Source organism: Embiotoca jacksoni, unplaced genomic scaffold (assembly GCF_022577435.1).
Source record: "Embiotoca jacksoni isolate LCO1_2020_lvr unplaced genomic scaffold, fEmbJac1.0.p SCAF_7, whole genome shotgun sequence".
NCBI classification, from domain to species: Eukaryota; Metazoa; Chordata; class Actinopteri; family Embiotocidae; genus Embiotoca; species Embiotoca jacksoni.
The window spans coordinates 4,637,869-4,663,137 of NW_027185425.1; the positions used below are offsets into that span (position 1 = coordinate 4,637,869).

Here is a 25,269-nt window from a genome sequence, read left to right on the forward strand (position 1 = left end):
CTGTACGGTAATATACTCGGGGAATGTGCAGAATTCATTGCATTCCAGATTTTCATGCTTTATTCGCCCTCACCTCTTAAAATACTCATATCATCCTGTCACCCTCTCACTTCACTGTCTTCTGTCTCTCATCCTTCTCCCATCGCTGCCTTCATCCTTCTTTTTTTTTTTTTTTTTTACCATAGCTTCTTTATCGCTCTCTCCGTCCCATCCATCTTACTCCCGGGCCCGTCTGCACCTTTTCTTTTTGACGTCTCTCTCATTCCTCCCCGTCTTTCAACCTTGGTTATTTCCTCCATCTTTCACCGTTACCCTCACTCTCTCCTGCCCCATCTCTCTCACTCTCCGTGCCCTCCTTTCCTTCCCTCTCTGTCCATCCTTTTCTTTCTTACATCACGTCCCCATCCACATCAACATCTTTCTACCCCCTTTGTTCTCCCTACTCCTCTTTTTAGAATATGTAATCTCGCACACTTCCTGGCATCATCAATCTCTCACCGACCCTGTAGCCACCCCTTCTCCCCCCCTTCCCCCATCTTTCTTTCTTTTCCCTCTGTGCCCTGGTGTGTTAGGGAAGACTGATACTAACCAGCCTGCGTGACTCAGCTGATCACGAATCATAACAATTGGCCTTGTGTACATCACTACCACTCAGGAGCTAGAAATTAGATCAGTAGAAACACTTAGCTGAAGATGTATACAGGACAAAGAAAGGGGTTAGAAACCTTTAGATTTTATGTATTTTTATTATGTTATATACTGTATAGTTTCATTATACAAAAGAAACCAGACTACTCTCTCAGCAAAACCAGCAGCACGTGAACTTTCTCACTTTTTCAATAACTTGTTTATGATGTATTCTTCATTTTGCTCTGTCAGTGCATGCTTTTGCAACAGATTCTGATGAAAGCATCAAACCAGAAAGCTTACCTGAATACATCATACAGTGTGTTTATGTTTATATATAATCTGTATGCATGCACACATTGATAATCATGCTCCTAATCCGTGTTCACCAACACAGCTGAACCTCAGCCGAGTCCCATAAACATGCCAATAAGCGCTCCATAATGCTTTCCTTTCACGAGGCAGCCCAGTGACACAGAAAGGATCTGCATGAAGCACAACTAACCTCTTTATCGCTGTTGCTCTCTTTTGCTCAAGCTTAACAACCTTGTAGTGCTTATGAAATAATGACTTTTGTGCTTGTGAACTCCATTATCAAAATAAAAGCTGTGGTGAGGTTGTTTGTTAAGATGCTTTTGTTGTCCACTTTAAAAGTGTCTTCTCCAGAGTTTATTTAGTTGTTCTCTGAAGTTGATCCTGAGCTTCTCTCCGTGTTTTATTGCACTCTTTATCCCATCCATCCTTTATTATTTGCCTCCTCCTTAAAAAACATCCCTCCTTCACAGGTAGGGCAGGTGGACAGAAAACAGGTTGGTAAACAAGGCGTAAACAAGGCAGACAGGCTGTTAGAGGGAAAGAAAATGCTAAGCCAGACTGTCCGTCGGTCAGTCGGGCTTTTGGGGTATCGAGTTAGTCAGAGAGTCGGCCAGGTAGACAGTGAAAGCAGGCTGGGCATTTCTCTGTGTGCTGCTGGTTAATAGCATCAGGTGCTGCTGTCTGCAATGATTAGTGCTGGGGCTGGAGTAATGGGCTCTGATAACAGTAATGGATCGGCCCACAAACACTTAGCTCAGTTTACTCTCTCTAATGCCCCTCATAGCCCAGCCCTCAGCAGCTGTCTGTCTGTCTGTCTGTTGACACAGCTAATGGGACTTCTACAATTCATGAAATACATTGATTCGATTTTTTTTTCTGCTTTGGATCTCTACACGGCTTCTTTTGTTTAGATTTCTACATCCATACCTCTCAAATTTCTTTACTTCACATGCCCACACTCGCTTCTCTCACTTTACATTGCTCAATATTTCTGTCTCATAATGCCCTCTCTGTCCTGTCACCTTCACTCTCTCTTTATAATGACCTCTACCATTCTTTTTCACCAGACCATTGTTTCACACTCATGTCTCTCTCTCCCTCTCCCTTTCCATCACGTCTCTTCCTCCTCTCACTGAGGGCTGCATGAACAGGTGGCCTGTGGCAGGTTGTTGCTGTGCTCTGCTTGTTGGTCTGCAGGAGGCTTCCTACCTGTCTGCGTGTGTGTTCGTGCGAGAGCCTGCTTTTCCAATGCGCGTTTGTGTGCGTGCACAATCTCACAGGTGTGTAGGTATGTGTGGAAACCTGTCTGTGCATATGCTCATATTTGTGCCGGTTTATGTGTGTGTTTGTGCGTGTCTGTCCTGCTGTAACCTCCGGTAATAGAGCAGGGAATAGGAGAGGAGTTCAGCCAGAGCAGGTGATTAAGAAAAATCCCTGCAAGATGGCGGTTGCGTGGCCGTCAGTGGCCTCCTCTGGGTAAACAAGGGAGGAATGTGTGGAGAGGAATGAGAGCCTGGTGGCTGCTGTCGAGGACAAGGACAGAACGGTTTATGACTTTGGGGGATTAACAAACTGAAGTGGAAACTTTTCTAAGTAGAAAAAGAAATAAACCAGCAGTGAATATACTGTAAGGGTAATTGCTGGTATCCGTGAATGTTTGTGAATGCACAGACAGAAGCATCCATAAACAAGGATGTGCGCGCACACACACACACACACACACACACTGAAGCACAGGCATGAACAACAACAAACTCTTCCACTGGCAGACGCACAGTCAGACCGGCTTGGAGAAGAAACCAATCACCTTTTTAAACCTGCAGGTAGAAAGTGTCTTTTTGAAGCGAACATGTCGGTGCACACAGAGTGTACCATTGTGTGTCTGAATGCAAGTGCACGTATAGCTCTGCACACAACATGGGTAAAAATCCAACTTCAATTGACTCATCACAGGCAATATTACTCAACCTGTGACAACAGTTGCAAAGTGTCTTCTATGACTCTGGAGGGAGCTTTCCAAAGTCTGTCAAAAGTAACCCTGATTACTGTGTCACCAGGGTTATCTCCGCTTACTCTTGAGAATTACCATTTTTAATATAAAGCCCCAATTAAAAAAGTTGAGGTGTGGAGTTTGTAAGTTAAAGCAGGTGTAGACAGAATGGGTATAAAAACGGTCCTAGTACACAAACTGTCTGGTTTTTAGAGCTTGTTGCAAACTACATTTTGGGACCAAAAGACATGATATTTTAAATTGGTGTCATTATTATTGTTTACCTGGCGAAGCCGACTCCTCTGCTGACCCCGTTGGCATCCCTCAGTATCCTCGTGGAGATGACGTGACCCAGGGGCTTCAGCATGTTCTCCAGCTCCTGCTCATCCATAGACACTGGCAGGTTGGAGATGTACAGGTTGGTGGGGTCCTGCTCTTGTTGCTGCAGAGCGACGATGTTGACGAGAAAGCAAAAGAGGAGAAAAGCAAAGTCGGTGTGAGAAATAATGCATCAGTATCAATTGTGGGCACTGTGAAATAATGCACCAGCTTTGTGTCATAGGAAATCACGTAACATGTTGCAGCACTGCCAACTGTGCAGCCAAACTCTGGTTTAACTCGCATGACATTTGGCCTTATTGACACTCACACATTCATCTGCTCAAATGCAATATGGATACATCAATAATTCACTGTGCCACTGCTGTGTGCACGTGTGTGTGTGTGTGTGTGTGTGTGAACAAATGAGCGTGTTGGCTACATTACGTGTAAGTGAGTGGAAAGTATTACGCCGTATCGCACGCTGTACATATTTACAATAGCTTTTATACGGAGGCTTCTTGTTGTTTCCTTTTAACCAGATTTTAATGGTCAAGATTGAAGACCAAGTGAAAGAGAGAGAAAAGCTGTGTGTAGTACAGCAGTGTTTTTGGTGTAACGCCCAGGGGCTACCGCTAGCTGGGTAAGGCAGCACAGCTGGTTGTGGGTTGAGCCTGAGGTAGCAGAGGACCCGGTGAGCTCCACACTAGACCAGCTGGAAATAGCCCCCACCAGTCAATCAGGCACTGAGCCAGGCAGTCACAATGTGAGTCCCCAAACTGTGCATCCGGCAATGATTCAAGTCACTCAGTCTCTAAATTAAGCATGAATCCACATTATGACATCCATATCTCTAATTATGTATTTTCAAGATACCATATGCACATTAACATACACTTTCCTAACATACAAAAATTACATTCAAGCCATCCTTCCACCAGGTAGTAAGTGACTTATCAGATCAGGCAGCCAGCCAGATTCTGATCTGTTTCAGACTCGCGTCTCCATTTAGCAGCAGCCAGGACCATTGGGATTTAAATCTGTTGATGTTGATGCACAGGTTATTACATAATAAAGTGAAAATGCATTGTGTAACGCATTGTTACAGTGTCAGTATATTTTCAAGTCAGTCAATTTAATATTAGATTAAACAGAAAGAAAATGTGATCTTTCTGATAATTTTGAACCGATCTTGAGATTCTGCCATTTTGAACGGCACTCTAAATATATATACATGTATGTCATGCAATAAATTAAATGTAAATTTCCTTCTGATTCATCATAAAAGCCTCTCATATCAGTTTAGATCAACCATTTTACCAGTGGGGGGCCTTTAAAAGAAGCATCACCATGTAAAAAGGCAACAACAATCTGTGTCGTGGCCTACAATCTAATAAAGAAGACTGTTGAACCGATCCAGAATAACAATAGCAATTTTACAAGACATACATCCATAAAAAAATTATGAAATTATATTAATGAAAAAGAAAAATGTTCCATTACAGTCTGGGAGTGGATTAAGTTGAATCGGCCAAGTCTACTCTCGTAAACTTTAAAAACTGGCAAGACGACAAGTGAGGAAGAAAACCAAGGACAAGTAGGAGAGCAGCTAACTGACTGTAACTCAGAGAAAATTAAGACAATCTGCACATAACTCAAATTTATATTAATATGGCCTGGACCCCAAGCAGCCTTGTAATGTTAGTACAGGACTACTTTACTTTGAAAATAGTTGGTTTGGCCTCAAACAAGTGCGTCAAAAGGAAAAAGAAATTGAATTCTCAGTATAATATTTCATACGTAGAACTGTAAACAGCAACTTCAATGCAGAAGTCTGTCAGCTTCTCAGTTGGGGGTTGTGGAGATACTTCAGTTGCAGACAGCGTAAACACGGTCTTTGAGAATCTTTACAAACTCCGTGATTCACCACAGGCGACACCGTCTAACTCTGTTTTGTTTTGCTTTCCGCCGACAATTGAGGAAGAGGTTATGGAGGAGGAGAGGAAGTGCCTCCACCGGCGTCCTGCCTCCATATCTCCTCCATCTGTCAGAGGAGAAGACTGGTCCCTCCCCTGATTAATTAGCTGCCTTATCTGACAGGACATGTTTGATCTGATTAAAACCTTTGGGAGGAAGCCGATGCCTGAGACTACGGCTTTTTCTCCTTTTAACCAGGAACTCCATTACCAAACTAAACTCCTCCTTCTTCTGCAGGTTTGTCACATTTGGATGCTTTAGAACGTGAGAGGAAAAAAAGCTCACAAGAGTTTGTATAACACAGGATTTGCCAGTGAATGAAGCTTAATTAAATCTGCCTGTAAAAATCTACTGTACACGTGTCACTCTCCTGCTAAGTCCCCTCAGTGTGTGCAGCCTTTGCAGCTGTGCTTTCCTTTGAGTTTCGCTGGTTATGTGAGCCGATGTTTTTCAGGATTATGTCAAATAGGCTTCGTATTCCGATGTAGAAAGGAGGTTTGGATCAAAGAGTTAACTGACTGACTCACTCATTGGGCTAAGCCAATGATAAGAGAGTTTATATGTGTGTGTGTGTGTGTGTGTGTGTGTGTGTGTGTGTGTGTGTGTGTGTGTGTGTGTGTGTGTGTGTGTGTGTTCACTTGAATGGAAGCACTTTCTCCTATAAGCATGAGACGGTACATGCAGTGAAAGAGTGCGACAGCAGTAATTCGTGTGCGTGGGCTAATAGTAGAGGTCTCCGTTAGCAGGAGGGGGATTATCGTGGGGAGGCCTCGTCTACGCACGGCGCTAAGTTTTCTCTTTGATGACGTTCCGCACCACAAAGCCCTAAATACCCAGATGAGAAGGTTACGGAGAGGAGTGGAAATTGGAGCATTTTGACGGGAGGTGAGATGGGCTGGCCCATTCCACGAGGAGATTTAATTTCCTTTAATGTCAGCCTTCGCACTGCTGTCAGGCTATGAATGAAACGGTAATTGAGGTGTGCGTGTGCTCGTGTGTACCTGCGTATATCCTATGTCTCGGAGTAATTACGAATGTGTGTATATTCCATTACTGTACGCCTATGTATGCGTGCATTTTTCTGCTTTAAGTGTTTCCAAAAGAGAGTAAGCATGCCTGCCTCTTGTGTGTGTGTGTGTGTGTGTGTGTGTGTGTGCGTGCGTGCGTGCGTGCGTGCGTGCGTGCGTGCGTGTGTGTGTGTGTGTGTGATGGCTGGTTGTGTCTGTCCCCTCGCCATTGACCAGTGTTGTAGAAGGTTAATGGAAAGGCTCCAGGCTGCGCTGGGGCTTTGATGAGCATAATTCCTTCACCTTGCCACCAGGAGGACAGGAGGAATCCAACTGCGTGTGTGACAGGAGGGGGTGGGATGGAGGGGTGGTGGGTGGACGACGTGTCATTTCCTGCTGACTGATGGCCCCCTCGCTAGAGCTGACAGCCCCGTAGCAGTTATTTCATTTCGACACTCTGCTCTGTTTACCTCACTGTAATTTCTGAGAACGTTACCATGCTACAGGGGAGGGGGAGTATTAGTAGAGAGAAGAAAGGAAGAAAAAAAAAGTAGGCGAGGATCTGGGTTAAGGGGAAAAAAAACAGGAGTCAGAGATCACGTGCGGAAAGGTTAAAGAATGAAAAAGAGAGCTGAAGAGAAAGCGGGATGGAGGCAGCTGACATGACAGGCAGATATAACACATTAAAGGGAGCCCTTGTTGCCTTTTGACAACGCTGGAGGGTAAAGAGACGTCAGGAGTTAGAAGTCTCTCGTTCCGCCTATGGGGCTCTCAGGGCTGTATCCATTTAACTGATAAAAGTTAGAGATAGATATGTGTCTTGACTGGGGGCGCTGCATTTAACGCCATGTTGAGGCTGGGAGCTGCCCTCTCTCTCTCTTGCCAAAACTCACACACAAAGTCACTCCCCACATCCTTCCCCCTTTCCATTCCACATACCTCTCCATAAGCTTTTGTTTTCTTGTTTTTCCCCTCTTTTTTTCATTTCTCCTACTTCCCTTACTTTGTACATGAATCTATTGCTGATTGTCCCCCCCCCCCCCCCACCCCCACACTACTACTGGCACCTTCTCGGGCCCTTCATCCTCGCCTCTTTCTTCTCTCCTTCAGCTTGCTCAAGAGATTAGAGCTGTATGTGTAATTGGCACTACAGAGCTTCTCGGCTGCTCCTCTGAGCACGGACACACACTCTACGACCGTGTGCGTGCTTGTGGACAAGCATGCGTGTATATACGGCTGTCAATCCGTGGTAAAACAACACACAATTCACTTCCCTCAGGTATGCCACTCCTGCCTGCTGTGTGACTAACCAGAAGCCTGAAGGAGCACAATTAAAGCCAAAGACAATGGGACTGGCGGGAGAAATCTGCAAGGAAGCAGCAGTTGCCGTGTTTCTGCTGCTGCGAGGATGTGTTGCTGACAAGTTTGCCGATGCCGGAGGGAGTGTTCCTGTTCTCTTGTATATAGGTTGAGAATCTGTACTCAGATCTTGCTGTGGGAGCCTGAGTCTGCAGAATGCATTCAAAAGACAAGCAGGCCAACCGGTTGGAAGAAAGGAGTAGGGGGATGCGGGAACGGGGAGATGGAGAAGCATATGAGCGCGTCAACTCACTTCAAAAGCTTGAGTTTAATTTGTGAGGAGCCAGAGAATTCAGAGACAAAAAGGTAGCACTACAAAGGACCTATCATTCTGTCAGCTGGCTAGTCAGCTGGTCAGACAACAGCAGGCAAAGTCAGCCAGAGCAGCTTACCTCTCTTTGATGAGTGCTTCCCAACATTTTCTATTTTCACTCCCGAGCGGATGGCTGGATCATTCTACTTTTCCCTTTTGTAGAGGCTGTTGTCAAATGCTTCCTCAACACTCTGCCATTCTGTCTGTTACTAAGAACCTCTGTGACACCAGACTTCAAACCCCATCCACATCCAAGACTTTACATTACAACGTGTCCCCATCACAGTCTGTCTCTGTCCATTTCAGCCATTTAAAGCACGCATACAGTAGCCAGGCTGCAGCAGACTTGAAATTACACTAACAGATGTCACAGCAAAGCCTGTAATTTCACCCGTCAGTCAACCAGATGATACCGTGTTAGCGTCAGGTTTTGCTTCGCCTCGACACGAAAAGCAAAGTGCCTAAGGTTTAGGCACTAAAAACCACCTGGTTCATTTTATGTATGTTATGTTCGTAACATAAGTTACTTCAATTAAGTTACATATGTTGAGTTTCTGGCCCTACCAGCAGTTTATCTGCTGTATTTCTATGATGTTCTTTTCTCTCTCCGCTCTCCCTGCTCCCTGACCGATCGGGCCGGATGGCTGCCCGAGTGGTTCTGACATTTCTCCCTGTAAAATTTTGGGCTTTCTCTCTACAACATTGTAAAGACTTTACTATTTTACGTGCCTGGAGATGACTTGTGTTGTGATTTGACACTATATAAATAAAACCGAATTGAATACGTGACGTTATGTACGCACCTTTTGTTACTTAAAAGAAGTGCATGTTTTTTTTTTGTTGTTGCTTTCCCTAAGACTCGAACACTGGTTGTCCAGGTGAAATTCCCTAATTCCCTAAATTTCCTCTTCCCTTCATAGACTTTAACACTCTTTGTCACATGGCCTCACTCTTCAACTGTGGTCATACATGCGTGTACTTCTCACACCTTGGCTTGGCAAAACGTGACACTGACCAGGTATCCCCATGTTCAACAAATAGCATGCTGCATTTTCTGTAGTGCATTGGTATTTAAAATAAAATTTCAGAACAAAAAAATAATCCCGGTTCAAAGTGTGGTCTGTACAGTGGATTCATGTATTCATCAAAGTCAAACAGATGGTGAAACTTCGTAGGCTTGAATTCTCTCTTTAAACGTGATACACATCCTTCCAAACACGCCAACATATGCAAACGCACATTATAATCCAACACATGCATAAATGTCTTCAACCTAGACATGCTCAATCACAGAACAGCATGTTACAGTGCAAAAGAGAGACGACAAGAGCGCAAGCTGGTAACGTGTGAGGTCCTTCTGCTACTCGCTGGGGGGGAGCTGGAGGGGGAGGAGGGGTGACGAAATCCACATTTCTAATTCAAACCTTCTGTTGGAAACAAAGGGCTGCGAGGAGGAGGATTTGTGCCATCACCCAGGGCAGCCATATTCAATCCAATTACCACATTATGTCTGAACAAACAGCCTAAAACACCTGTCATTTAAACATGGCTTTAATAGCGCAGCATTAAAAGGGTTCTGGCAGAGGTTTAAGATAACGACTGCAAACATACCACGCAGGCAAACAGTTGTCAGTGCTTAAGAAACGGTATTAAACCTAATTCATTTTTTCTGTTATAGATAACATCTTTCCTCTGATTCATAATTTGAATCACCTGAGTGGGCAGCATTGCTGTAATCAGTTTGGCATGTACACCTTTAGGCTTGATTGTGATAAAGCGGAGAGCAGTTCCCATTTAAATGTTACTTTAATCTGAAGGTAATGTTTGGAAATTTGGCAAAGTAGAATGTGAATCAGTGTATATTTAAGTCAGATTCCTGTATGTGACTATATACAAGAATGTGAGGAGATTAAATAATTAATACAACATCAGTAAATCTGAAACATAATGGCTTTTGATTGAACATCAAATTATGCTTTAGTTTTTTTTAATGAATGAATTTCCCTTGTTCTGATCCAGATATATGTTACGTCAGCTGCTTGTGTTGGAGGCAAGTGAGTGTGTGTGGCAGTAAAACATCGATGCTTTGTCTACAGTAGAAGAGGCAGAGGTTGGCATTGCAATGTATGTGCAGTTTTAACATTTGCTCTCAAATCTGGCATCTTCCGACACCAAAAATGTGCCGATCCAATATTTTTTCTCCTCACATTGATTCATATACTTCAATTTAGGGTGTCTACTCATACTTTGTACAGATCTTGCAGCAGAACTCTCTTTTTCTCAAATATAAAAAAAAAATCCATTAAACCTCCTGGAATCACTTTAATGGGGACCTATTATGCCCATTTTCAGATTTAAAAAAAAAAAAATATTCTGAGACGCCACTCGAGAAGCTTTACAGGATTCACATTTCAAAAAAAAAAATCCTAGCATATATTATACTATCCCGTTATGGAGCCTCTCAGCTCATCCTCTGTCTGCAACAAGCTGTTTTAGTTCCTGTCTCTTTAAAGCCCCTCTCACTGAAAGCGTGATTTCTTTTGATTGGCTGACTTCCAGAGAGCCTGTCAAGCGCTAGATGCTGCCGTAGTGATAGAACTAGATTGGATCAGCGGTAGGGATGATTCGCTACGATTGGTTGTTATGTTGTGGTTGAGTTAGGGACCACTTGACTAACAGTGAAACAACGAGTCACAGCAGTGTAGAGTTGAGCGTGTGCGTCTCCCGGTGCTTGTGACCCCGGCCTCAGCCTGTAGCTGGTGCGGAGGTACTGAAAGGAAACCATCAACCTCCTAAATAACAACATTTTTCAATCTTGATCGGAAATGGAAAAAAAAAAATTCTCAGTTCAGTCCATAAATGTTCAAGGCTGACCATGTGAATGGAAAGCACAAACATTTACAGATTGGAAGGACGTCTCTGTTTGGTCAATTTTAGACTCATTACCTGCTGTTTTCAATCACAAGCCGTATATACAACGTTTCTACATATGGCCCTGCTAATTACATTACATTACATTACATTTCATTTAGCTGACGCTTTTATCCAAAGCGGCTTACAATAAGTGGCTAATAGGGGTGCATTTAGGAAATGCGCTAAAATAGCTAGTAAAATGTTATTCTGCTGTCGCCAAACAACTATAAATTATAGTATCTCTGGGCAACGTCGATCTGTACTTTGTGCATGTCCTTTGCCTGAAGCAGATGACCACACGAAAAAAAATCAATGACGAACTGACTTCACCGTTGAGAGCAACCTGAAGCTGACCTCTGAACTCAAAGAAATTACTTTAACATACATTCACGTAGATATTTGAAGCTTTGGCCACATTCAATATGAACACCTGACGTTGTAACATCATATATATGATAGAAAATACGTAAAACCATAATAGATCCTCTTTGATGTAGGGTAACATTAATATGGATTCGTCAGATCAGTGCATCTTTAATAGAAATGCAACATGACATACGGAAGAGTTCTCACTACAATACCTGATGCAGTGAAACTTATAGAGACAAAACTCTCTTACACTGCACAAACTGTCCATATGCCCTTCATCAAAAGAATCTATCCTTATGTGTCCAAAAATGATTACCACCCCTTTCCTCTCAATATTAGTGCAGCTTAGTCTGCTTTTCTGATCCGTAATCATTCTCTCTGTAAGCTACCAAACTGATCAATTATTTAATTTGTTCACATTAGGATGCTCATATGATTGATCAGTCTCAGCAGCAGCAACAGGATTATCCACTCACCAACAGATGGTGGCGAAGAAAATGCCCATTAATTAACCTCCCAGTGTCATTTTTACACCAGAAAGGAATTCAAAGTTTGTCATAGGACACAAAGTTTTTTTACAATATGTTTTTTACAAGATACAAAAGATTACAAAAAAAAAGAGCAGAATCTGAAGCTCGGGGGCAAAGGATTAGAGGTTCACCTTGCTCACGCACTGTTCCATTTGGCTGGAATACAATGTAACCTGATTAAATAAAAATCGTACAAATTACCATACGTTGCTGCAGAGCACACCTTAATACATCACATTATTCAGCTGCAGAATTCTTCCCATGAGTCCAATCCAAGCCAATGACAACTAAGTGTGTCCTCGCACCCAGAGGCACCGAGGTGTTTAGTTTAGTTTTAAGACCTACACTCATTCACGCACATAATTACACACGACGGTGCCGCACCGCACTGCATCTCAGAAGTGCAGAGTCGCGCGCGCATGCACAAGCCCGCATAGGACTGTACACACTCACACGCAGCAACGCGCATTGTCAATCTTTGTCCTATTACCGCTTATGGAAAAAATGCCTTTCTAGCTCCTCTGTATTATGCCGAGATGATAGATGCTGCGTAAGGAACGAAAGTGGGTGATACATTATTGAGCCTTTGAGTATGCTAACACAGTGGTGGGGCTTTGTTTTACTCATTCTCTCAGCCCGGCCTGCTCTCAGCTGGCATAGCTGGTAATATATTCATCCAACATAAGGCACAGAGAGCTACGAGCTGCGGCTCAAAACTGGCTTTCGATATGTCCTTCCATGTGCCGATTGACTTGCACTGTTGCAGTAAAGTGAATACAAAAGTAGAGCGAGAAACCAGTGCAGACAACATTGAAGGTCAAACACTCCACATGATTTTGATGTAGTGGGACTCACTACGGTAAAACACAAACTAAGACTCAGCTTCAAGTACTGGGAATGTTTAAAGGTAAGTGCAGATGGTTTTCTGAATTATCTATAAACTGTAATGCTCACATGTTGCAAGAAAGCCATCGTAGGTCAGGATTCAGCACTGGGCTCCGTCACGGAGATTTAAAAATGTGTACGACCACAAAAAAAAAAAAAAAACCACACGGGACACCCGTGATCACATGTATGACACATGTTTACCATATTTTGCAACATATGATAATATGGGGAGAATATGTGGAAAGGTTTTCACATGGCAATGTGCATGGACTTCACATATTACACCATGAAGATGTTACAAAACCACGAGTTTCCAATGGGCAAGATACATGTTTCACATGTGCACAATCACGTGAGTTTTTGCACATGTGAAATTCATTTGTTTTTTTCTGTAAGGGAACAAACCCCATGAAAAGACCAAATCCAAAACCTTGTTGGTTCATATCTCAATACTGCTTTACCCTGTCTGTCGCACTCAGCCACAACTCCATTTCTACACACTGAAGATTGGGGAATTTTCAAATGATTGTTAAAAATGACACAAATCAAAAGGTTTATGCAAAATCGTTTGTGTTTGGCAGGTGGGTGGGTAGGGTCTTTGAATAATAGTCAAATAGTTCCCAACAAACATCAAAGAGTGTTTTTGTTTGAAACGCCCGTCCCTACTTAAGATATCAATCTACAAAATATTATATATGGATCATTTTGTTTAAAAAAACAACAACAAAGCCTTAGTTATTACCTTAAAAAGCTGGGAACTATATTTCATAGAAAACATAACTCAATAGTAAATTGTTAATTTGCTGGGAAATTTTTTTAGCCGTGGATTTAACACATCACTTTTTACTACAGTGTCGATATTCATTGCCATATAGGAACATGTCACAGAGTGCCTGATTAGCAATAGTTTTGTACAACAACGGAGGTCTATGGCCTCAAAGGAAAACATAATCAGCTTAGCTCTTGTTAGAAAAATAAATGATTTGTTGGTTTTGCTGACGATATTCAGAAATACAAAAAGCACCAACCGGATCGTTTTACATTTTAAAGGATCCAGGAAGTGTGTTAACAAATCAAGTATCATTTCCTCTCATTTGCAGATGTGTGATGGGCGGATCACAACCTTTACTTTGCAAAACAGACATAACACCTCTAAATTATGCCTGCCATCAATGTCATGGCTCATACATTTTGATGCTGGGTTAATGTGAATTTAAATGGGTCGATATGCGCTTCACCCGCTTAATCACGACCCCCTGATTTGATTTTGTATCTCCCTCAGTGAGCTAATATTCCAGAGATTAAAATTTCATGTGGAGCTCATATCAAAAATCCATTATTAACATGGAAGACGGGCACGCCGGCCTCATCCCCGCGCTCCGCCAAAAGGAGACAAAACTCATGCACGCATAAGTGGGCAGGCACACATTCATGCAAAGACACTTTTTTCGCTCTGCTCCCCGAGGACTTCAAGACAAATTCATCCTTCCTTTGTAGATTTATTGAGGATTTTCCTCATAAGCTGCGGTTATGTCCTCGGACGTGCTCCCTGAGCTCAGGAGCAGACAACATTCACGAATGTCTTCCTGGTTTCATAATACATTTTCATCACCGTAACCTTCGTATTTTTCCATTACGGTGTTTGCAACAACAGCTCATTGTGTCGTCGCCAGGGTAAATGCATTTTTCTGTCTTATGCATCATTCATGATATCATTTCTGAGATTGAATTCCTCCTGGCTGACATCATGTGGAGGCGGAGAGTGGTGGTGAAGGTTTTGGTTTTGGAGTATGATTGGGGGGGGTGTTAAAAGGAAATGGTGGCGAGCTGTTTGATTTTCACCACTGACCAGCGCGAGGACCTCTGTCGGGAAACCTCCTGGGTTTCCTGCATCTGTAAATTATGGATGACTTTTCAGTTTGCACAAGAGCTCATTTTCTTTTCTCTCCAGCTTTTTGTTTTTTTTGTCTGTTTGCTGACATAAGAAACCTCTGGAAATTTCAACTTTTCAACCCACTATCACACTATTACACAAATTGTCCTCTTTCTCAGTGGACCACGCTTTTGAGACCACGATGATTTACTCTGAGCTCAGATGAGATACTAAACTGAACATATTGCATTCTTTAACTGTAGTGTAATGCCAAAATGAGCAAAGTGATGATGATATTTGGTGAAATAGACTTTTTTCAATTACCTTAGAAACTTAATTTAAGTCCATGGAGAGCTAGTGGGACTCCAATATCGCAGTAGCTTTCTGCATATTTTGCTCCATGGCAGCCTTAAAAAAAAACATGCTTTAAAAAGGAAATGTGAGGCTCTTTTGTTTGAACGCATTGATTTTATCAAGAGGCAAGGAGGACAAACATTTCCCACTGGTGAACACGCACGTCAGTTATTTTTGGCAATTAGCCACTTCACACCCAACAATACTATTCATGTTAGGTTAAGCCTTTCCTCCTCCAACTATGTGGAGAAGTGGTAATTCTGATTCTTGAACTATGAAACAAAACATGGGCATACTTGATTGAACTGTTCAAAAATAATCCTACAAACAAATGGTATGAACAACTGAACAGAGAGCGATACGATTTTGAAATTTGGCTTTTTAACTGAAAACCATAAAATCCAAAGTGGAAAACCACGGACCACTTTGGATTTTACAGTTTACAGTATTAGTCTGTGTTTTATTGTCAATGGTGCTGGACAAGCACAAACTTTGAAAGGTTGTCCCTATAAGTGATGAGTAGCTCTCAACCAGGGGTTTCTATTGGACAAGGGGTAGTTCTTTGTCCTGAAAAGATAGATTGATAAAATAGCAATTATAATTTGGGAAATAAATTGTATCCATATATTTGTATTTGGGTGGAACATACCGCACAAATAGGACAAAATGAAGTGAGGGTGATCTACCAAACATTTACTGTCACAATAACCAGAATAATGCAGATAAAGTAATGAACATCGAACAAGGACGAGGAAGGCAGCCGGAAAGTCTTTCTGTTGCCATCCGAGAGGTAGTTTTACAAATACAAAATCAACCAGATGTACCAAAAAAAAAAAAAAGAGAAAGAAATCAAGTGTAAAAACGAACAGTTGAACAATAACTAATTTATATGGATGTGAGGAATCCACTACAGTCTTTTCTACGCTGCGGAGGAGCACCAGAAAAAAAAGAAAATGTCGGGAACTGCCGCTCTAGTTTTCCGAGATCACAGGTATGCTGCATGTTGACCTCTGCACTTTTAAAAATCCCTTGCGTCTCCGACATACAGTCTCCTCTCCACTTCAGAAAGAAGAAGTCTCATTCACTGCACACTGTTCTCAGAGCCAACACATACGTTCCTCAGAGCCGCCCGCAACGGGGTTTACCACATCATAAAATTGTCATACATGTTAACTCCCCGGTGCGTGGGTCAAATGAGCCGAGGCAGTGGATGTTAAGTGACTTCAACAGGCTCACAACATTGTGTGAGGAGAGTGTTCACCAGACTGGCTCGCTTCAAGGATCAAAGTTGACTGACAGGGAGGAATGCAAAGTTACATGCATGCACTTAAAACATGCATCGATGACTTCCTATAAAGCTCAAAACACTCACAAATACACAAGCACTTGCGCACAATGGCACACAATCACAGCTCCTTTTCAATCCAGTTTGAAAAGCGGACACATGCAATACGTTGACAAGTCCGATTCAGTGCTATGATGACAGCTAGGATGTGTGAGCCTTTCAGTAGAGTGGTGTAGCATCATCAGAAACCAGGAGAGTGACAATCTCTTTGTTTCCCTCCACACTCCATCACCTGCTCTCCAAATGGAGGCACAATGCAATTTTCACTTATGAATCTACTGCAAAGCAAATGGCATACGCTGTTTGCCTACTCCACAAACACACCCTGAATAACTACCCTGGGTCATGGACTCATTTGTTATTCCTTAATGTGCCACAACTCACCGGGGAACACTAAGGCTGCCACGTGAAACTGCACAGCGATGTGAGCATCATATGTCTAACTGCGGCAGGAACACTTTGCCTTAGCTCTGTCACATCTGTGCAGAAAAAATGAAAACACAGTGGAGGCGAGAGCTGCAGAAATATTGAAATATATATTAAAGAATTATTTCTCAATGGAAAACAGCAACAACAAAAGTAATAAAAAAGCAATAATGGAAGTGTTGTGCGGGGAAAGCCACTCAGAACAAATCAACATTTATGTGACATCAGTCAGGTTCAGTGGTGGAGCTGATGCAGTGATTTTCAATTACAAAACAGAGATGTGGAGTATTAATTCCCTCTCAATCACAAAACACGGGGTCTTGTGAGCTGCTGATTAATTCCTGATTTGAATACTTTTTCCAAATCTAACGATTTTAATGTGTTCTTTCAGACCAAATTAGGCCAAAAATCATAAAATGTGCTTTTAACACATGTATTCATGATAGTACACGCACACATTAATGGAATTTGACATACAAAAAAAACTGACACTGTTGACAAACTACTACATTTTCCATTATTTTACACAAAGTTCATGTGTTTTGTACAGGAGATCTTTTCTCTTCCCATGCTGACAGCTGCCCCGCGGGACTAGTTAACATGCATGAATTTACGACTTGATATAAATACTGCCATTACTATGTAGTGGTCTGGAGGCAATACTTTTGTGACACAATTGTTATCAATATTGCATGTTTAAATTAGCAAAAATATTTGCTACAGCCCTGTCTGACCTTGAGAGATAGAAAGTAAGCTAAGTTTATTACTCTGAGCTCAGTGTCTGCAGTCCCAACTTTGTCTCTTTTTAAATACAAATTAAATAAATAGTGATTTGGATTTTTTTTTTTTTTTTTTTTGGGGGGGGGGGGTAATTATGTATTAGCGGTTATGGCATATTTTTCATGTCTTTTTTACATTATTGCAATTTTTTTATGTCATACTTTTGAAAAGTAAGGCTATACACATCTCATGGCTTAAGAAATGGTGAATGGAAATGTCTCTTAGTTATACAACTACAACTAGCTACACCCCTAAACACAGACACACAAACACAGACAAAAATCCACCCCGCCCTGTTAAGTGATTCTGTTGACCCATCAAAAACAGTACAGCTAGTTTCCGAACCCAAACCGTGTGTATTTCAGTGAGAGCATCATAAGCAGTAGATGACCTAAATAAAAGGGACGGCTGCTTGTTACAGTCTAATTATCACCCTAAATGGCCTGGAAGAGGGGCGGTACAGCGGGAGATAATGTGTTTGTTATGGACACTAATGATACAGTGGAAGCAAACTAACGACCCACCCTGGGTTTCCCACCGAGTTCAGCGGCTTCATCACTCCCTTCCTATGAAAACTTGGAAAAGTCTCCTCTTAACAGTTTCCTTTTTTCCTGCAGAGGGAGGTGTGGAGGGACACGGTGGAGGCAGGGAGAAAAAGAAACAGAAAAGAGAGGGAGACTAGGAGTTGGTGAAGCCATGAAGGGAGGAAGAATAATAAAGTCAGGCAGAAAGAGAAGAGGAGGAGAAAATAGCGAGTAATAAAAAGTGTGGTAATAACAACAACAACAACAACCAGTGCTTTTATTGATGGCCAGGTGGAGCCCGGGTGGAAGAAATAAGCTTGTTAACACCAAAGTGCAGCGGTGACAGCATCTAACTAATTCTAAACAAATGTTGAAATCTTGCATGAAATTAGTGACTGCAGTTTAAAAAAAATAAATGAATGAACCAAACTAAAGCCGGTCTGCTAGTATGACTCCTGCCATGCAGTTTGGCATAGAGCATTACAAGCACTGAATATGCAAATGTTAAGGTGTCGGGCTCTTGAACGCAGGCCTTTTAATAATATCAGGTGTGTGTGGTCAAGAAAAATTATCACATTTCATAGGAAACTATGCAAACAATAGTTGATTTAATACAAATGTAACAGAGAAGTAAGTGAATGTCTTTTGATGTAGCACAATTTTCCCCATTTTTTTCACATCCGATCACCTTCTGAAGATGTATTTAAGAAAAAGAGTAAACGAAGGAGTTAAGACTGATCATAGGAGGCAGGAGTGTAAGGACAGAGGGGAGGGAAGAGCAATGGCTGCTGGGTAATCAGGAGGGGGGGGGGCGGACCCTGGTTTGTAAGACAAGAGCATGAAAGCGTTGCGACAGACGTCATGGGTCTTGGCAGCAGAGACATCAGTGTCCACATGACAGCCATGACGGAGTGAGTGAACTCAAGACTCGGGAGAAAAGGAAGTGGAGAGGAAGACGAGGAGCACCCTGCGAGATGAGAGGGGGTCACCTTAAGCAGAGGTCATCACGGGTCGAGAGCGAGAGGAGAAGAGGAACATCACATGCGAGGCAACTTTGGGTAAACATCGGTCTTCTGATGTCAACACCTGCTTTATGTCGGCAGATAATTAACTGTCACACGTGTCCCTGCGGCTCTGAGCGTTTCCATAATCCCGCCATCATTTATCATTGCCATTAAAGGGGACATTATCATGGTCAACGCCATTGTCATTAGAGTCATCAACTTGTACCAACTGAGTGGGATCATATAAACAGACCGACAAGCCTTCGGGAAGCGACGCTAAGGCCCATTGCACAGGGCTACACAATAAACACAACAACATGAAGTAGGACATACTACCCCTCTTCATAAATTCTTCAACAAACCATCTCGGCTCATCAGCATGTCATCTGCGTAACGTCTAATGAGCTCTTCATTTTAAAGCGTCTGCATCATAACATGGCCCGTTGTTTGATGTCACAGCTGTCAAACAAGACTTTCATCCTAACATGATGACAGGAAATGCATGATAATTGTGTGTTTGCCCTTGTGTATGCATATGCATGGGAATTTTTCCCATTGCATTTGCGTGAAACAAACATGATGTGAAAATCGAGTGAATGTTTGTGTTTATTACAAAGTGGTGGTAGATTTGTGGAGCAGAAGAGAGGAGTAGAGACGCAGAAGAGGCACGAAGGGAGTCAGGGAGTCTCCCAGAGAGAGACCAAATGTGTTTACCGTCTCCTAACAGGTCTTTAAAAACAGGGCACTTCAGAGCCTCCTGGGCAGCCGGCTGGGAAAACCATCACGATGACCCGCAGTGCTGTTAGCTCGGTAGCGTATGAGCGCTGCCATTCTGTGTAATGTCGTCGGAGATTGCTACGGGGGCCCGCAGGTGTCAAACATGACTTCAGAGAGGGAGGAGGGATTTGTTGAACGATGTCCTTTTACAAGACAAACCAAAGGGGTTTAATGTTCATCACGTCATCGCGTGATTAACAACACCCATGTCCTTCCATTAGCCTGACCTTGTTAAGTATGTGCGGTGTGATTACACGGTCTGTCACTATCGTGTGTTTCCACCATTACCGACCACAGCCAGTGTTTGCTGAAATCTTCGCAGCTGTTGCTATGATGTTGTAAGCGCTTTCTGTTGTTGGTTACTGTTGTTGTTGTTGTTGCCACCAGAGTGACCTTAAGGCTGCCCGGCCACACTCGCATTCCTGCTCTCTTAAGTGTGAAGACTCCCCGTGTTCAACTCGCTTTCTCTCGCTTACTCTACTTCGCCGTCTCTCGTGCTCGCTCCCAACCCTGGCTGCTATAATTAGAGTAATTGGAATCAGATGATGCTGGCTTAATTGGAAAGGAATGCAGACGGGGCTATGGGGCTTTTCCGCACGGGAAAATCAGCTGGAAGAGAGAACACGAGACAGTAGGGAGACATGGCAGAGGACGAGGTCTACAGTCACGCATTTGGCTGCTCTGGCTTTAATAAAATTGCCAGGGTTTTGTCGTAAACACACAAACAAATTACAGCGCCCGGTGGAGTCCGAATACCGTCGTATGTTGGCAGCGCTAGAAGTATGATGTCAGGTAAGGCAATACATGTGATCTGAGTTTGGCAAAAGTATTCAAATTACAGGAGCATGATTTATGCACAGTAATGACTCGAAGTTGAAATTCAATCTCCTCATCTGACAGTAGCTCGGGCTTTGGGCAGAGCGATGCAGAAACATTTCACAGTGAAGGTTAGAGGGCCACAGGGTGATAGCGATACATATTGCATGATGAAAGTTGGATATACACTTGCCAACAAAGGGCCAGAATATTAAAGGTTAGACTCGGTCGGTAAGAGGGCAAGTTTCATTTAAACTGTGCCAGAAGCGAATTCTTCTTCGGAGTTGAAAGAGACTGTGTGAGAGAGGCTGAAAGAGAAAGAAAGTAAGAGAGAGGGAAAGGCAGAAAAAGAGGTGAGGGTGGTTTCATTCTGCTGAAAGTCACAGTTGAAAGTCAGCCTGATTGTTTGTTGTTTGTGTGCTGTGGCCGCCGATGCGTGGGAAGAGTGGTAGATTCCCTGCAGGCACTGGCAGCTTAATGAAGGAATGAGACACACTCCCGCTTCAAGAGCTGGGACTTCCTCATTTACACCAAACCCTGGGGGATCAAATGCTGCAGTTGGCCTCCTCATCAAAAGGGGGCAGTGTGGCATATTAGGTGTGTGTGTTCTGCGAGTGAGAGTGTATGTGTGTGTGTGTATATTTGTTCTTTGTTTATCTAGTTAAAGAGCTGGAACTGCATGAAGTCAAGAGAGGTTGATTCAATTATCCCGACAATCCCATCGTCTCTGCACAACTCATTTTCTACCACCGGAGTTTGCACCCCGTGTCTGGCGAGCGTGATAGAGAGGCTCGTTTGTCAGGTTCAAGCTCTCTATCTCCGGCTACATCTCATTACCCTTAACATGGGGGTGGCAACCGGGGACGGCTCGGAAGCGGGCTTCCATCTCCGTGTCTCACACTCATTCTATTTGTCCGTGCGGGCTTTAAATGTGTGCATGCAGCTCTTTTGTTTTGCCTGCCGCTTGCTGCCGGACTGCTCAGAGCCTTTGTCTTCCTGCGATGCTCCCCAGATCTCAGTTCGTTACAGAGCGTAATTAGCGTGGCGCGAGCGGGCTCCCCAGCCGACACACAAAACTCATTAAATTCCACTAGCCTGCTTTTCGCTGGCACACTCTCCTCGCCCCATATTAATCTTCCTTCCAACCCAAACTTTAATTCTCTGAGAAAATGTTTATGGGAGAAAACTGCTTCCGCCCTCACACACAATAACCGTGCGCCTGTTTATTGTGTCTTTTTCCTCTTAAAGTCGGTGCTGTTTTGTAACGCTGTGATCCAAGGTCAGGTCTAATGAGTGTCTGGCTAATCAGATGCAAGGTGCCACAGTGCCTCCCTGGTGACTGCAGCAGGTCCAATATGAGACCGGTGCACTTTCTCTGTGCCGCTCTCTCGGTCTTTGTCTCTGTCTCTCTGCATTCGCCTGCCTGCATCGCCAGACAATGACCAGACTCATTTCCAGAGTCTCCCTCGCTGCTAACAGGGCCACACAAACAAGGTCATGCCGACGGCTGTAAGAGGAAGACGTATCATTTACTGGGAGATGGATGACATGATGTCTTCGCAAAAAGCTTTTCTTTTGACCAGAAGTATTACTGCAACCCTCCTTACCTCCCCCCCCCCTCCTTTTCTAATTGAACAAAGAGGCAAAAGAACACTGCCACTTGAGCTGCAAGAGGAAATTGCCTCTTCAGTGTGGCAGAAAGTACATAAAGCATTGTTGAGAAATTGGTGTATTTGTTCAATAACCTGGCCTAAGAGGGCTGAGGACAGATTGAGCAAATTGAAGATGGGCATCCTTGATGACCTATCTGACCAATGGTGCAAAAGGCAGTAAACCTCCCCTCATTACTTCCCATAAAGTTCCCATTTGGCACAATTACATAGATCAGATATCCTTTCAATGGCAGCAGTAAAAATCAGTTTCTGTCTTCACGGTGCTGTGAAGTACCAGTTTTCCTTTTGCATCAAATATCTTCCCATTGGTCCCATTATGACCCACTATGAGGTGGACATTTCAGTGAAATATGATACAAAAAAAAGATAGCATGGATTGGAATGAAATAAAACTATAGTTGTTGAAATAGAGGTGGGTCACCAGAAAATGTATTTGTAATAAAGTAGCACGTGTAGGGCTGCATACCGGACTTTAATAGTTTAATGGCACCGAGCGAATTGCTTCGATACAATCTACTCACAAAATATTCCTTGTCTTTTCGTGCCAAATTTGGATTCTTTGCTACATCCACATAAGTAGTTTTTTTTCTTTTTAAAACATTTAACTTTTACTGAGTTCACGCAGCAGTGTTCCTCATCAGTATAAACCTGCATCGGCTTTGAGTGGCTCACTCACGTAGATGCAAATGATTTGTTTTAGTTTAAGTCATTTTCGCGCGAGAAAACATTATTTTACTATTTTCTTTAATCATTTGTTTTGGTGAGATCAGTCCGAGTTTTGCGCGCTGGAGGCTTCTTTCTTGGCAGCTGGCGTCCACCATGTGAGGTGTACAGGGAACATTGGTAAATCGTAGGGTCTATTGATAGCTTACATGTGAGACGTTTGGGGAACATCTGTTAATTGTTTGCTATAAAAAAAAAAACTTAAAAAAAACCTTAAAAAACCCCCAAAAAAACTGGATTACATTCTTGTATCGTAATGTGTCATGTAATTTTCTTTGTCTTAAACTGTATTTTATAAAATTTATATAAAAAAAATAATTATTGTTTGGAAAACATTGTCGAAGTCAAGGTACTGGTGCTAGGGTTAAAAAAAAAAAAAAAAAAAACGGAACAAAACTCAGACCTAACCACATGTCCGAATAAGTTCCATATATTGTTTGGATAATAACTAAATACTCAAGACTAAATACTCATATGCCAAAGACTGCATATGTCTCTTTTCATGCTGATTTATTTCATCCAATTGTTGTTTTGTACTATAAAAAACCTTACGCACATACAGTACTGTATGTCGTAATACAATATAATCATCAGTTACACTTTACATATCTGCCCTCTTGATACACATATCACGTTATTTTTGTCAGAAATAATTCTGTTTAAACAAGTTTCATTTGCAAACAATTATCTGCAAAAATCATTTTGTGTTTGCAAATGAGCGTAAAAAGACGTGGTTTAGGGCACCGCAGTCCGAAGCGGTACGGCGTCGCGTGTGGTGTGACTTTTAGGGTCTACAGCAGTGCTTTTCAAGTAGAAAGAAACGGGATGTAGTCGAGTAGACTGACAGCTCCCGCAGGGCTCCGGGGCCAGACGAGCGCTGCCAGAGCTCCCGTGGGTCCAACACCTGCCGGATGCAGCGGGATGAGAGCGGGTGGCAGTGGGGTATCAGAACCCTTGTACCCTCCACTCAGCCGTCCCAGAAAGAGAAACCTCACCAGGACTGGTGGAGAGACAGCTACCACTGGGACTTCCACACCGCTGCCTAGCATTTAATTTAACCTACTTGATGGGTGACTGGCTGCATTAACTTGACATTTGCTTCTGCACATCATGTCAGTTGGCAGAGGATACCAGCAAATTAGCCGCACTGTCATAGTGTCACAGAGTTTTGCTACGAGTTTTTATAGTCTATATATTAATTTTCTTTTATCATATTATCTTTTCATCACCGAGATGATGAGTTTTTAATTAGCCACAGAATTATCTACATCGTGAGCGGTGACCTTGAAAGGGCAGAGGCTGATAACAAAAAAATGGAGTAGAATTAAAAAGAGAAGAATAGAGAAGCAGAAAGTAAACACTGCTTAACAATGTACTCAGAGTACAACCTATTATTATCTAAGTCTACATCAACTGAGACATCAAAGCAAATCTTTGAGCAAAAAAGAAGTCCAGACTCCAGGATATGAACTTCCACGGCTCCCACGGCTCCTGTTCCCAAGTCAAGTCCATTCAGTCCTATTAGCAAACTGCAGGTTTTGCTAATGTCTAAAGTTATCCAGGCAGGTAGCAGTCCCCAGTTATGGTAATGGTTTCACCCAACCTCTTTGAAGGCACACTGGCTGTAATGGCGTCTGAAGAGAGCGATTGCAGGGTACAACCCTCCAGGGACTCATTAGCGAGGAGCAAAGCTATTTGAAGAAGGCCGTGTATGGGAGAGTGCAGTGAGAAACAGTGTGGGTTTTTTCCTGGACATGTTTTTTCTTACTACTGTTTTCCACCACCCCCCCCCCTCCCCTGTCAAAAAAAAAAAAAAAAAAAAATCAAAAACATAAGTGTGATGCTGTTCAAATGTAGACTGGGATAAACTGGTTGAATGTCCTTCACTAGCCTCAAACAATTCTAAGTCAATAACATTTCACCACGAGTTATTTTGGTCCCCCTCCCCACACCCCCATATCTATTAATGGTGAGACAGCTCCAGTTGCTTTTACGTTGGTTAGTCCTTAGTTGGACTATTGTTCAGCATGCAGCCAATTTCTCTCACTAAAAGTTTCATATTGTTTTTCTTTATATGTCATCAACTTTAACTGACCCAAATCTATACAAAGGACTAAAAAGACACCCATGAATTCATTTTCATCCCCACATTGTCACATGCAACGAAAGAAAAAAAAAAAAGTAGGCAGTGCAGCGACTACCGGAGCGTGAGGTTGTTCGTTAACTGGAAGATCTCTTCCTTTAAAAAATAAATAAATAAATAAAAAAAAGACCCCCAGCATTTACATTCCCCTAAACCCTTGCCTTTCATGCCAAGCCTGCTTTCAATATCAAAGCTCCTTTTGAGAGCCTCTGGTGGAATGATAAC

General features: G+C 42.7%; 1 protein-coding gene across 5 annotated transcripts in view; it reads right to left on the reverse strand.

The window, feature by feature from the left end:
• rbms3 (RNA binding motif, single stranded interacting protein) overlaps positions 1-25,269 on the reverse strand; it is a 277,717-nt gene that overhangs the window by 68,857 nt on the left and 183,591 nt on the right. For all 5 annotated transcript variants that reach the window (XM_069177075.1, XM_069177076.1, XM_069177077.1 and 2 more), the window contains one exon: positions 3,217-3,374. In XM_069177075.1, coding sequence (XP_069033176.1) covers positions 3,217-3,374 — 158 coding nt within the window. The remainder of the gene's footprint in view (positions 1-3,216; positions 3,375-25,269) is intronic.